This window comes from Papilio xuthus, unplaced genomic scaffold (genome assembly GCF_000836235.2).
Source record: "Papilio xuthus unplaced genomic scaffold, Pxut_1.1 DF825946.1, whole genome shotgun sequence".
In the NCBI taxonomy this organism is placed as follows: Eukaryota; Metazoa; Arthropoda; class Insecta; order Lepidoptera; family Papilionidae; genus Papilio; species Papilio xuthus.
In genome coordinates, this window is record NW_013532703.1 from 6,256,159 (window position 1) to 6,270,289 (window position 14,131).

The 14,131-nt window shown below is 36.9% G+C and overlaps 2 protein-coding genes across 2 annotated transcripts in view; one reads left to right on the forward strand and one right to left on the reverse strand.

Annotated features, from left to right (window-relative positions):
* The window catches only part of ACC (acetyl-CoA carboxylase), a 35,171-nt gene that overhangs the window by 8,774 nt on the left and 12,266 nt on the right, over window positions 1-14,131 (reverse strand). The window contains exons 4-27 of the mRNA XM_013320735.1: window positions 11,945-12,062; window positions 11,177-11,284; window positions 10,763-10,903; window positions 10,328-10,508; window positions 9,926-10,033; window positions 9,376-9,470; window positions 8,925-9,018; window positions 8,540-8,655; window positions 7,970-8,143; window positions 7,546-7,708; window positions 7,245-7,407; window positions 6,925-7,069; window positions 6,509-6,618; window positions 6,139-6,305; window positions 5,520-5,731; window positions 5,199-5,304; window positions 4,959-5,096; window positions 4,661-4,767; window positions 4,340-4,476; window positions 3,796-3,882; window positions 3,568-3,650; window positions 3,345-3,454; window positions 3,020-3,148; window positions 2,536-2,718 (exon numbers count right to left, since the gene is read on the reverse strand). Coding sequence (XP_013176189.1) covers window positions 2,536-2,718; window positions 3,020-3,148; window positions 3,345-3,454; window positions 3,568-3,650; window positions 3,796-3,882; window positions 4,340-4,476; window positions 4,661-4,767; window positions 4,959-5,096; window positions 5,199-5,304; window positions 5,520-5,731; window positions 6,139-6,305; window positions 6,509-6,618; window positions 6,925-7,069; window positions 7,245-7,407; window positions 7,546-7,708; window positions 7,970-8,143; window positions 8,540-8,655; window positions 8,925-9,018; window positions 9,376-9,470; window positions 9,926-10,033; window positions 10,328-10,508; window positions 10,763-10,903; window positions 11,177-11,284; window positions 11,945-12,062 — 3,175 coding nt within the window. The remainder of the gene's footprint in view (window positions 1-2,535; window positions 2,719-3,019; window positions 3,149-3,344; window positions 3,455-3,567; window positions 3,651-3,795; window positions 3,883-4,339; window positions 4,477-4,660; window positions 4,768-4,958; window positions 5,097-5,198; window positions 5,305-5,519; window positions 5,732-6,138; window positions 6,306-6,508; window positions 6,619-6,924; window positions 7,070-7,244; window positions 7,408-7,545; window positions 7,709-7,969; window positions 8,144-8,539; window positions 8,656-8,924; window positions 9,019-9,375; window positions 9,471-9,925; window positions 10,034-10,327; window positions 10,509-10,762; window positions 10,904-11,176; window positions 11,285-11,944; window positions 12,063-14,131) is intronic.
* On the forward strand, window positions 409-2,042 carry Or-14 (candidate olfactory receptor). Its single transcript, XM_013320736.1, has 4 exons — window positions 409-1,009; window positions 1,308-1,407; window positions 1,517-1,612; window positions 1,825-2,042. The coding sequence occupies exons 1-4, from the start codon at window positions 492-494 to the stop codon at window positions 1,996-1,998; spliced, it is 888 nt and encodes a 295-aa protein (XP_013176190.1). The 5' UTR covers window positions 409-491; the 3' UTR covers window positions 1,999-2,042.

The following is a 14,131-nucleotide window of genomic DNA, read 5'->3' on the forward strand; positions in this document are numbered from 1 at the left end:
TTATAGCCGCTATATACCCTAACCCGGACAAACGTAAGATACGTTGGTTTTATGGTAGTAAGTATTAATTCTATTTAAAGAATAATAGTGGGTTTCTGAGACCAAGATCTACGTTTAAATCATTGTTATTTCTGTTATGTCAAAGATTGTGACAGGGATGACGATAAGTTTTATACGTAGATTTTGGTCTTAGAAACCCATGGTATGTAAGGATTCCTATACACAAAGCAGTTTGAATATCTTATTTTTTATTCTATTACAGTGATGGTCGCTCTGTCGGCGGCACCGTTCGCTATATTTATTATGATAGCTATATACAGGTTCTGGATGGTCGGGGATGTGGTTAACGTTATAAAACAAAGCACCGTGGGCGGACCATTTCTTGGAGGATTTTTAAAGGTTTACGTTCTTTACAAACTACGACACGCAAAGACCGTGGTTGACTTGGTCTTTCTACATTGTCTCTTTTTTTCTTATTTCTGCAGGTAATCATGATGAACTACCACGAGGAGAGCGCTTTAAGTCTCATAGAGGAGATGAACGCAGACTATGCGATGTACAGCAGACTACCAGCACACCACCAGGTCATCGTGGCCGAGGGCATCAGGACGAGCCGCGTGTACGCTGAGCGCGGCTACATCGCCTTCATCTCCTTTTGCGTCCTCAACTTCCCCTTCCTCGCATCCGTTATGAACGCCTACATCTTCCTTGCCAAATCTGAATCACCGAAATACTTCGCACACGACGTCGCCATACCATTCTTGAAGCCGGAAGCCGTTTTTATATCGCCATACTTTGAAATAATGACAGTGTATACCGCGTACTGCGCTTTCTTGTATTTGGTTAATTTCATGGGATACGATGCTTTCTTCGGCCTGTGTATTAACCACGCCTGTCTCAAGATGAGGCTATTTTGCGCGGCCATGGAGGACGCGATGAAAGCACAGACGAGTGAACAAATGCGCGAGCGTGTCTCTCGTGTTATACAAAGTCAATGTAAAGCATTCAGGTACAAATTACTACTATAAATTTCCTCCATCCACTGGTCATTCAAAAAACCGAGAAGACCGATTGAATTTACCATTTTATCACTATTCTATACTTCGAAATCTGTCAAGCCATTAGGTTACAGTCACAATGGAAACAATACTAACTCTAGAACAATGTTAAAGGTACGAAGGATTATCAAATTATAAGTTTGCAGATCCCTACGTTAACTTAACGTGGAGTTACGCGCTCGATCTTTTGCCATATTCTATAAAAGAAGTATCAAGTCTTTGGTACAGTCGTCGACAATATTGTTTCAGTTACGTGGACACAATACAAGAAGTGTTCAACGTGTACATCGGCATCATTCTGTTCGCCACCATGATACAAATTTGTACCTGTATGTACCACGTCACTGAGGTAAACGCTATCATTATTGACCAGCTTTCAATTAACGAAAAAACCTGTACGTGGATGTATATCTTATTTTTTTATAGTCTTCGATTTCAATGGGTATATTTGTTAACAGGGCTACGAGCTAGATCCCAAATACATCGTGTATACACTCGGAACTATTGCTTACATCTACATACCCTGCCGATACTCGTCTAAGTTGAAAGATGTGGTAATATATTATGTACTTTTCAATGCTAAAATTGCAAATTAAAAAATTATAACACTGGAAACTTACTGTAACGAACCATGAAAATTTATGACACGCTATTAAGTTAAAAGCGATAGTCTAGTTTGAGCGAAGACAAATTTCGGATATTTAGAGAGGTCCATTATCAGGGTGTTTACCCTAATGTCTCTGAACAGAGTAGTGTATATGTACAGAGTTCTGAGACGGCGACGTTGTTGTACTGCTGCGGCTGGGAGGCAGTACCGGACCTGTGGCCGCGTAAAGCACTGCTCTATATGATCCTACGTGCGCAACGTCCCAAAGAAATAATCGCCTTCAATATGTTCGTCTTTGATATGGAACGATTCGTTGCCGTAAGTTTAATTTAATTTTTCTATTATGTTAGTAAGTAATTTATACTAATATTATAAAGCGGAAGAGTTTGTTTGTTTAAACGCGCTAATCTTTTTTTTTTAATTTTTTTTTTGTTGTATAGTCCATTTATAGAGGAAGGCTAAAGGCTGTATAACATTACGCTGCGACCAATAGTTTTTTTTTCCGCGCAGACGGAGTCGCGGGCGACAGCTAGTTACTAAATATGTTTTTTTTCCAGATACTGAAGTCATCCTACTCATTATACACGTTGTTGCGATCTTAAAGAACATTTATAGTCAAATCATATTCAATTTAATATAATATGAAATTGACCTTTTGTTTAATTTTATCGAATTTAATTTACTAGCTTTTACGTTTTCTTAATTTTTATTTAGATTATAAGCTTGAACTATATTACTTATGTAAGTAATAAAAGCGATAAATAAATCAAGAAAGTGTATAAGTAAATTTAATATGAGCCACTTTTTTTTGTTTTTTTTTTACCAAAAAGTAGTATTAAACAAGTGTTGTAAGATATGTGAGATACAAACCGCAGCATTGGTGTGATAGAAGAAGTCGTGCAGGATATCAAAGATAGAAGTCTCGGAGAGGATGAGCTTCTGCAGGTTCTCAGGATGGAAGTCGTGTCCGTACATGTCCACCGCGGAGAGGAAGATAGACTCCATCTGGTTGTGTCGCAGCTCGTACGCGGGCTGGTGCGCCGCTATCAGCACCTACACAACGCAACACAACACCTATCTTACTAATATTATAAATGATAATGTTTGGTTGCATAGATCTCGCTAAAATTTGACATAGATGTAGAACGTAATCTAGAAGAACATCTGCTATTGAGTTTTTTTTTTAATCCCGCACCGCGACTCTGCGGTCGACAGCTAGTTCAGTCATACTTAAGTCCATCGGGCCATACATCCTTATTGGTTTATAGATAGGAAATAATAAATTGTTCCAAGAAAGTCGGTCATAACGTATGCGTACGTAAGGGTGCGGGTGCACGCGCATGTATGTACGTACCTGTCGTGCACGTAGCGCGACGCGGCTGTGCTCGGCGCGGTGCAGCGAGGTCAGCTCGTTCAGTGTGGCCGCCAGCTCGTCCGTCAGACCAGGCTCGTTCGACCATAAGTGGTCTATCAGTAATGTCACCTAAACATACTATTTTAATAAAAATATCTTATAATGACGGACGAAGCGGTGTTATGTCAGTACAGTAGGATACAACTGGCAAAATGTGGCAAATCAAGCCAGCGCTTTCCTACTGCACTGGCATAACATAAACCTGGTTTAGTTAATTCCAAATCTCAATACACAATTATTAGAATTTACAAGTACGTATACTTACCAGGAGGTTTTTCTTGGCGACTTGGTTGTGCGAGAATATGATATTGGCAACCGCCTGCATGTCATCCTTGTAGCGATCACGCAGCGCCATCACACACTTGTCGTAGGAACCTTGATAAATATACAAATGAAATATAGTATACATCAGTATCTTATATTCTATTAAAGTATACTAGAGTACATAACACTGTATATAAAGTAAAATAATTCCAACATTTACTTACCAAGCTGGAAGTTACTCTCCACTTGATAGTATTGTTTCAGCAGGTCATGTACTGCTGCCTTCATTCTGCCACGAATACCATTCCTGACAACCAAATTATCATAATCAAATAAACGAAAAAAAATGCTCTAAGTATAAAATAACTCAATATTAAAGGCATATAAGTTTTATTCTACCCGCAATTAATCCTTCAAGGTCATATATCTTCATATTGAGAATGGCAACATACCTGTACCGTTGCACCAACACGACCAGCGCCTGCGTGCTCATGAAGAACACGTCTCTGTCCGCTCGCTTCGCCAACGAGGCTGCGTGACTGCAGAATATAATACATACGATTACTTCCTACTCTATTTATATTTCATATCAGATGACATGTAAATAATATTAGAAATTGAGAAAATGTCGAAATTTTATGCAATACTAGCGCCCTCTAGTATTATGTTGTGTTAATAGGTTGTACTCGAACGTGCACATACGCAAAGACGAGTACGTATACGTGCGTAGGTATTTGTGACGTCACACAGGTTATTGTTGCTGCTTAAGCAGCCCCTTAGTGCAGCTTTCATAATATACAACTAACGGTAGGTTTCTGAGACCCAAAACTTTGTTTAAAATATATATTGTCATCTCTGTTTTATAAAAGGTAATGACAGATTTGTCGATATATTTTAAACAGAGATATTAGACTCGGAAACCAGCGGTAAATGCTCACTTATTGTCTAATTAAGTACTCTGTGAGCTATAGCCATAAGTGCAGTATTATAACTAACTGGTCAATGACGCTGGCGATCTGCTGACTGGGGAACTGCGCCAGCACGCTGGTAATGTTTCTCTCGTACAGCGCCATCAGCTTGCGCACCTTCTTCTCCACCGCCACCGGGATGCGACCAGAAGTAGACGACAGCACCTGACACATAACATCATGTTTTCATTGACGAAACATGTATACAAAAACACGTAAACCCTCTGTTTTTGTACAGGTAAAAATCAATTGGGCTTTTGCGAAAAGGGTAGCTACAGATTTTGTTCTGAAATCCGATAAAAGTTGCCTATTAATTTGATTTCAGTCTAGAAATACAAACATTACTCACCTCTTGCAATTCCAACAAGGGCAGCGAAGGATCTCGCAAACTCTGCATGAACTTCTCCACGACCTCACGCAGTCGCGGCGTGTTGTACGGCTCGGGTAGGCAGTAACCTTATGTTTTTATTTTTATCGATTATCTCAAAAATAAAATTAGTTGAAAACACTTTATATAAGGATTTAAGTTAGACGAAAGATAAGGCAAAGTTTAATACTAACTGCCGAACTCGGAATGGCATCCAAGAAAGTCCCTTAGTGTATATTTAGTATATAAAAATAATGATAGATTCAGCAAGTTAACTAACCGGACAGCGTGTTTTCTAGTATGGCCCTGAACTTGGTGTGGGCGTGGTGAGGTTTCTCCGAGAGCTGGGGGTTGTCCTCCAGGGGGAACTGCCCCTTGTAGGGCTGCGCTGTTGTCACCAGGGATGGGTCGTCCAGCTCTAAACAAATTGTAAAAAATATTAGTACGTACTTACTAATTATATATTTTTTGTAAGGATAACTATTAAGTTGTATTTCATGTGACGTAAAAATGTAGTTACCTAGAGTGCCGATGAGGGCGCCCATGTCGAGCACGGCGCCGGGGCGCAGCGTCCATGTCACCTTGCCCGCCTCCGGTGCCATTAGTGTCATCACCATCTTCATCACCTGCACAATATCACATCACACTTACATAACTGCTACTTTGCTATATAACCTCAAATTTTCGAGCAACATACTAATTAATACAACATATAAAAAAATCAATATTTTTTTAATTCTCTTATTAAACAAAAGCATACAGCGCCCTCTATGTAACTTACTTTGTTATTAGTTTGTTTTTGCTTTTATTGTTTGTTTATACTGTTGTTTCACTCACTCACCTCAATTTCAGCATACGGCTGTCCCTTATCAACATGTCCGCCATCTTCTACCAGTGTATTGATGAGTTTGCCGGCAGAGGGCGCGCGCAGCTTGGAGGGGTCCTTCTCCTTCTCGAAGACCACGGTCTGGTTGCCGATCACTATACGGTATTTGTCCACCTCGTCTTTTAAATATGTGGTGTATGACGCTCCGTCCATTGATAATAATGTTCCTGTTGCATTAAAATTATTGAAATTAACAACTGTTTACTTACGTTAAAAATTACCGTATTTTCTTTCACTTTTTTATTTTGTGAATACATAGAGATAATTAATAATCGACCCATCTTTTTTATTACTTAATATTTATAGTCAATTGGGATCTAAAAACTATAAATTAAATATATTTAAAGGACATCGAAGAGACTGGCAATACAATCGAACCAGGGAGAGTCCAGATATTTTCCTCGCTTATACAGGTTCTCTCTCTAACTCGAGTTTGACGATCATGGCGGTTCTATATTTCCTAGCTTATCTAAGTTCAATAATTTTTAGTCGTAATAAGCGATATTATACGTATTCAAACGGAATTTAAGGCTTCAGTCGCTATAACCGATTGTGATATTGAGTTGTCCTGTACCTCCGTCAGTAAGTTTGTGGACCTCTAGCTCCTTGAAGCTGCCGTTCATTGCGAGGAAGTAGGACGTGGGCCCTGACTTGGTGGCCTGCACGCGGTACTTGTGTCCCGAGTGGATCAGCTCCACCTCCACGCAGTTAGAAAGCTGACCCGATGCCTGGATCTGACCTCTGCACACGTAAATAAAATATGACGTCAAAAACTCTCTAACAGATGGCGCTGTTATTTTTATACTATTAATTTTACCTATAACAAGAGTTACTGATTTATAAGAGAGAGCTACGTATTGTCTTCTTATAAGTATAGGTTTAAATGAATTACGTTTTTAACACAACAAAAGTATAATAAGCAAATTGCATGGATAGTTACGTACTTTTCCAGGGCACTCTTAAACTCCTGGAAGTGCGTGGTGATGATGCTGTCAGCAATAAGTATGGAACCGCAGATGACGCCCAGCATCACATCCGGCTTCTCGGACTGAACCTGTGAATAATATCATTAAGTAAATTACTAAGTTATTCAAACACTTTTCTCACTAAACAATTAGCACCCGCTGATACTATATGCTTTGATGGAAACAGAGTCTAACAATCACAAAAAGTTGTTGACTAGTTATTTAAACCGCCTGTTAAAAGACTTGCTTACTGCCTCACTCGATTATAAATTGTTTACTTAGTGTGGATTTTAGTACTCTGAGTGCACCAATTAGTGATCATTTAACGACTTTGGGGGTGTACTTTTTAATAAGGCGTTACGCCCTATGACGTGGTGTGGTAGGACAATATTTACCCTCTCGGCGATGAGGGCATCAAGCCAGCTGGTGTCTATGTAGTTCTCCTGGAATGCGGGTGTCTCCAGCAGTGTGATGAGGTACTCCACTGTCGTGCGGAAGTCTCCTCGGATGCTCAACTCTTTGAGAGCTATCACCAGGTTCCTGAACACCACATTAAGAAGTTAACTACATAATTTATATCATTCATCATTTCGAATCAATTTTTGAACAATAAATTATGTTTTTTGCTTATATGATCTAAATTTGAAATAAAAAAGAAAATGAGTTGTTGTACTAATTGATTACTATCAGGATAGTAACATGGTATTGTACTAACTCCCTGGCCTGCTCCCTGGTCTCGCCCCAGGAGAAGCAGTGTCCGAACTGTGAGTCTGCGAACTCGTGCAGCCCGCCTGAAGCTGCCACACTGAAGTACCCCCACACATTCTTAGAAGACCTGAAGTTCAGCTCCTGCACCGTGCCAGATGACGGCTTGAAACCTGTCAGATATCACACATTTGTATAGTAAACAAATTAGAAAAAAATATTATGAAGGACGATAAATGTATGAAAATATTAATTATAAAAGTTATTTATCCATATAATTAAAAGAAAAATTAGTGGATGTAATAGCATACCTTCATCAGGGTTCTCCGAAGTGATCCTGGCGGCGATGACGTGCCCCCAAGGCGAGGGCCGCTGCTTGGGCTCATCGAAGCTGATCTGGGACATACCCCACGGCGACTCTCCGTAGAGCAGCCTGATGTCCTTGATCTGATACAGCGGCAGGCCCATGGCTATCTGTTACCAAGAGAAAACTTCATAATATTTGATCATCATTAGTATAGGTACTAAAACTTTGCTTTTATTAATTAATGTAATTTTTCATAAGAGAAAAGGCAACCAATTACCCAAGCATTCTTAAAACAAACTCTACAAACTAATGGTGCCACAAGTTCACAATTGTCCAATCTTATCAATTACTTCACTTCTATCCGCCTCACTCAAAGTCATTTAATTTTTAATTAGATAGTAACTTAGTGTAGTTTTGTCAAAGTTCACCTGCAGCTGAGCGGCGGGCAGGTTGACGTCGGCGACCATCTCTGTACAGGGATGCTCCACCTGCAGCCGAGGGTTCAGCTCCAGGAAGTAGTAGGCGCCAGTCGCCTGCTCGTACAGGTACTCCACAGTGCCAGCACTCACGTATCCCACCATCTTGGCCAGACGTACTGCAGCCTGACAAAATAAACATATTACATACAGCCCAATTCAATATTTTTGGCAGCTGCACTTCTGCATCTTTGTATGCAGCAACATATACGATGTTCCAAGCTGGCAACATATTTGAAATAGACTATACTTTACGATAACTCGTGCTAAGCTACCAACGTTTTTGTACACAGGGGTGTGTCATCTGTGTGCCCCGCCCCTAAACTAATAAGTTCAACCCAGTCATGTATTTTTTATAAGATCTCTTGAGACATGGTTCGAACACACTCATAGCAATAAATACGCAATTACTTAAGGATATAAACACGAATTGTTATTTTAAAATAACAACCACAAGTGTTCTAAGCAAAACATAACTACATAAATACTGACCTAAAAACTAAGTTATTGGGTATAATTTACCTTCTCCATTTCAATGAAGACCTCAGGCCTGGCGACGGCTGCTGGCGCCTCCTCAATGATCTTCTGGTGCCGGCGCTGGATGGAGCAGTCGCGTCCGAACAGAGATATCGCATTGCCTGAACAAAACATCTTATTTATTACTAATATTATAAATGCAAAACATAAGATGGATAGATGGATGTTTGTTGGAAGTTATCTCCAGAACAGCTGAGCTGATCTTGCTGAAATTTGGCATAGATGTAGAACATAGTCTGAAAAACAGAAACACTATGGAAAATATACATAGAGAAATCTACCTCCTAATAGATATCTCTCTTTTACTTATTTTCTTTTCAGTTTTTTTTTGTAACAAACTGTTAAAAAAGTCTTAAATACAGTAATATACCATATTGATCAGCCAGGAGCTGCACCTCTAAATGTCGCGCGGACTTGGCCAGCTTCATCACGAAGATAGGAGAGCCCGGCACCTCTGCTTGCACCTGCAACATACAGTTTACAAATCAATATACAGTCGAAGAAATTTATTTCGTACCCAACCTAATTAAAACCAGCTGTGTAATAAAACAAACTTAGTAAGTGGCCTATGTATTTCAAAATTTCAATATGTTATACATCTGTGCCAAATTTCAGTATGGTCTTTTTTTCAGTTTTGGAGATACCTTCTAACAAACATCCAACCATCTATCCATCCAAACATTGGCATTTATAATATTAGTAAGATAGTAAAGTTAAAGTTTCGTTTTGGAAAATATTTTTATTTCAAACATAAGATAATTTACGTTGAATATTTTTTGAAACATAGAAAATTTAAATTATTTATTTAAGATAGTTATTACCTGTCGGAACATGTTGCCGAAGTCATCGGGATTTTCCACTTTCCGAATCCCCTTCCCTCCTCCACCCTCCGACGCCTTGATCATCACAGGGAAACCTGTTGGGATACAAATTCATATGTGTAAACTCAAATAAATACATTTTACTCATATATGATGATGAAAAACATACTATTGTTATAAAAATAAACAAATTACCATATTTCTGAGTTAATATTATTCTATAAATATTTATAAAATGGCTGTCTGTATGTAATATCAAAAAAATTTCATACTTCTTACAAGTAATTTATTTGCGTAGCTGATAACAAAAACTCAATTTTTTTGTTTTGCTTGTCTGTCTGTCTATAAAATCACGTTTGTTCCGGGTCATCTCTGAAACGGCTGGACTGATTTTGACTTGGACGGGAAAGTAGCTAATGCATGCGGCCATATCATACGCTCCTTATAGCTGACCAAGTCGCGGGAGATAGCTTGTTTATACATATGTCATTGTATATGTGTATGTTTCAGCAATGAAAACTGTTAAGATTAAACAAAGTAATGTACTTACCAATCTTGTTAGCGGCCTGCAGACCCTGCTCCGGAGTGGAGACGCAGCCCTTGCCGAACAACTCAGATGATATCTTGATCTTCTTACTGTTGTACTGAGCTTTCAGATCTACACAATATATTGATACTTAATATACTACCTGTTACTTATAATATAAATGGTTTCACATATCTTGGAGGATAATCAATGAGTAAGAGCGCAGAATACAATTTAACATTGTATTCCGTTGGGACGATCTTGAGCCGTCAAGATATTTGAAAAGAGTTATATTTGAGTTATTCAGATTTGATATATATTTTTTGACGCAAAAATATATTAATCATAGACAAATTTTATTTATTTATGTGGTAATTTTTACTAAACATCGGAGAGACAACAAAAGTGATTAACATGTCTACTGACCGCTCCCACTCCAGGGCAGCGTTGGTATATCCGCGGTCTGGGCGACAATAGAGGATGCGATCTTGTCGCCCAGCGCCCACATCGCCTTCTCCGGGGGACCTATGAAGACCACACCAGCACGGTGCAGCAACTCCGGCAGCTTTGGGTTCTCTGACGCGTGGCCCCAGCCCGCCCACACCGCCTACATAAGAAAAATCATTAAGCACTCACAGACATTATTTGTCGCTAAGGGAGACATTTAGAGTACATTTCTCTATTAATGGGAGACCACTTAATGACTCTGAGTATGGTTGTTATTTAGAACAATGCTGTTTATTAAAATTATTCTTATTTAAGTGAGATAGTAGAGAGAGTAGGTCACTATTGTGTTATCACAAAACCATATACATTTATCAAAAATAATGTGTGAAAGTTACCATAATGAAAATGACATACCTGTACTTGTGTCCTGACAGCGATGTCAACAATCAATTCAACATTGGCATAGTTGTTGTTGTTAGAACCACCGGGCACGGGCACGTAGTGATCCGCCATCTTTATGTATTCCGCATTCGCCTTCAAGTCCTCCGGAGTCACCTAAATACCAACATTTACATAATAAAACAATGATAAACCATACAAGAACTTAAAAATATAGTTATCTCAGATACTGCAAATTGTAAAAATAAAGAAAACACAAACCACCATATATGTTTACATGATTTATCATTGGTTTCTGAGACCAATATGCTAGTTTAAGATATATTATTAGGTTAGTTATGTCAAACATAATGACAGAGATGATGATATGTTTTACACCGGTCTCAGTAACCCACAATTACTTGTTGTTTGTATATAAATGCAACTGACCATAACAACGAAGCGCACAGCGCGTTCGTTGCGGAACATCTCGTAGGACCATCTTCTGATTGAACGCATGCATTTCACCGCTCCAATACCATTGTTCGCTATCAACACCTGAAACAAATCATTACTCTTTCAAAGAGTTGGCATAAACTAAGTTAATTTAGCTAATAACATCAAAATATACTAAAGCTTAACATCAAGTTTGGACAAGTATAGTCATTTCTCATGTTATTTTCCCTACATCTAAGGTCTTCATAAAACATACATTTTTGCTTTTGCGTAATGAAAAAGCTTTCTTAGTTCATTAGTCATGTTAACATTAATTACATATCATCAATATGTTATCAATTATCTGTTTAATAAATATATATATATATAGATATCACATATCTTGAGTACTCTTGACATTATCTAAAGTTGAATAATTCAAACATGTGTCTTATATAATTTAGTATTAAGATTAATTCTATCAAAATAAACAATTATATAAGATTTCTAATTCATAGAAACAAAATCTACATCATTAGAATAATACTGAATACGGTAAAAAAAACTATGAACCAATTGATGGTAAAAAAAAAAAACTCAGTATTATTACTTCAAGAAGTAAAAAAAAGTAAAGTATTGGTTACTTCAATATTCAAAAATGGCAAAGAAGAATGTAGTAATTAGATAACTAACAACTCCAACCAAATGTCCACATGTCACTGTATCACAACCTGTCTTAAAAAACATGTCAATAAAACCTCCTTAATATTTAAAAAAAAATACCTTGTTTATAGGCTTGGTGCCTTGGAATCTCCTCACAAACTCCTCAGGTGTGGCAACAGTGAAGTCCTTCTCTTGGAAACGATGGCTGTGAATAACGGTGCCCTGGGACATTGACGGCCTATGCAAATAAAGCATTGATTTAATCAAAAGTAACATTGGAACAAGTTCTGAATTTCTATTTATTGCATGGACTGGAAAAAGGATCTAGACTAAATTAACTAATTCTTAAATTAAAGCTATTAATACAATCATTTTTGTAATTGAGGAAATTATAGATTTTTATGTCATATTATTATTTTGTCAGTAATTGTAGTACAGAATCGAAAATTAATCGTAATAAATCAAACAAGCATCATTGATATTGACACGTTTAAATATTTATAGGCATCAAGAAAGGAAAATGGTAAATGTAATAAGGCATGCTTAAAGTTTAATCACTGACCAAGTTTTATAAAAATAAAACCTTAGACTATATAGCTGAATTACGATTTACATAACAAGAGGGATTACTTAAGTTATACAAATAAAAGAAATGAATAAATAAATTAACACTCGCATACCGTTAGAGAAATCGAGTGAAATCACTGCTCCACAAAATACTTGGTAAAATTAAAACAACGAAATTACTTAATAAATTTTACATTTTAACTATACACAGATAAGTTTAAGAACTTAAATTATGATTCCCTTATTTTTCTAGGATATTCATAAAGCGATATAAAAAATAACCAAAATACAATGTTAAATTCTAACCTGTATGGTCCTTCCGAATATAATCCATTCATCGCAGGATACATTATAGTCGTCAAGGCAGTGTAAAAAAAATAATCACAAAAAACAAGGCCGTTTTATGTTTATTTTAATGTAAAAACAACTAAAATCTAACATTTCTCGGCCTAAAGTTTTGTTTTCATCCACTGACGTTTGACTCGCCAATCGCCAATAGTATAATCATGACGGAATCATACGATCGTTGTGTCTCGCTTGCACGCTTACCAAATCCAAAGTGCGACAGAGATAGATATGAATTAAATTCCGAGTTGCCGTCATTACAAAATTGATGCAATAGAAAATGTTTTTCCGCATTGTTTACTTAGAGATGACCGGGGGGTCAATAATATCGATATTTATGCAAAACACAATTGACATAAATAATATTTATTCAAAGTAATTCTATTAAGGGCTTTTCAAATAACAATTTTTATCACAAGAACAACCAAAAAATACCGTTAGTTTTATCCTGATTAATGTAACAAATTGTTTATTCAAGTTCAACCGATGAAAGGTCATTGGTAATCATTGTTAGCATCTATTAACAATTACCATGAAACTTAATTAATGAAGCAGTATTTATTTTTGTGCGAGCCTCTCTACAATACAGGTAAAAACTTTATCATAATTTATGTATAAAATATTAATTCTTAACTACAATGTAAGTTGAATGTACCTTTATAACCAAGATCAATCGATACGGAGTAATTGTTTTTAAAATTATTATTTTTCCAAGAAAATTTATGCTACCAACAAGTATAAAACAACAAATACACAACATACGATCTTTGAACTTTGGTTATGACGAATTTCTTTGTTTTAACGTTTTTTGTCTTTATTCAAAAGACTTCTAACTTTGCAATGGATAACCTTGAATCGATGCTTCTTACGGTGAGGTTCATGACTGATGTTCTAGGTCAATCATTATAGTTGACTAGTAATTATGTACCTAAATTACCTATGTACTTATGTACCCAAGTACCTAAATTAATAAATATACTCCTATTAAGATTGTTTAGCGGAGATCGTCATAACCGCTTATGGATAAGTACTTTCTTATTCTTAATCGAAATCTGCACGAGAGACAAGAAATGGCAAGTTAATATAGTAATACAATGCAAGTAAGGATTGAGCCATGTGAAGAAGTAATTTTCATACATTCTAGCTATTATAATAGTAAAATTAAACCATAACTAAATATTGCAATATAGATTAAAAATTTACAAAGCGTTATTAAAAAATCTTTTTGTTTATACCACTTAACAACGTCAACTTTAGAATCCTGGTCAGACCTGTAAAAATTTAAATAGCAAACATTACGTAAACGTGCACAATTAAGTGTTTGTTAACACTACAATTGCAGGATGACACTTCAAAAGCTTTTGTCTATTTAAGTATACACTTAATGATTGAAAC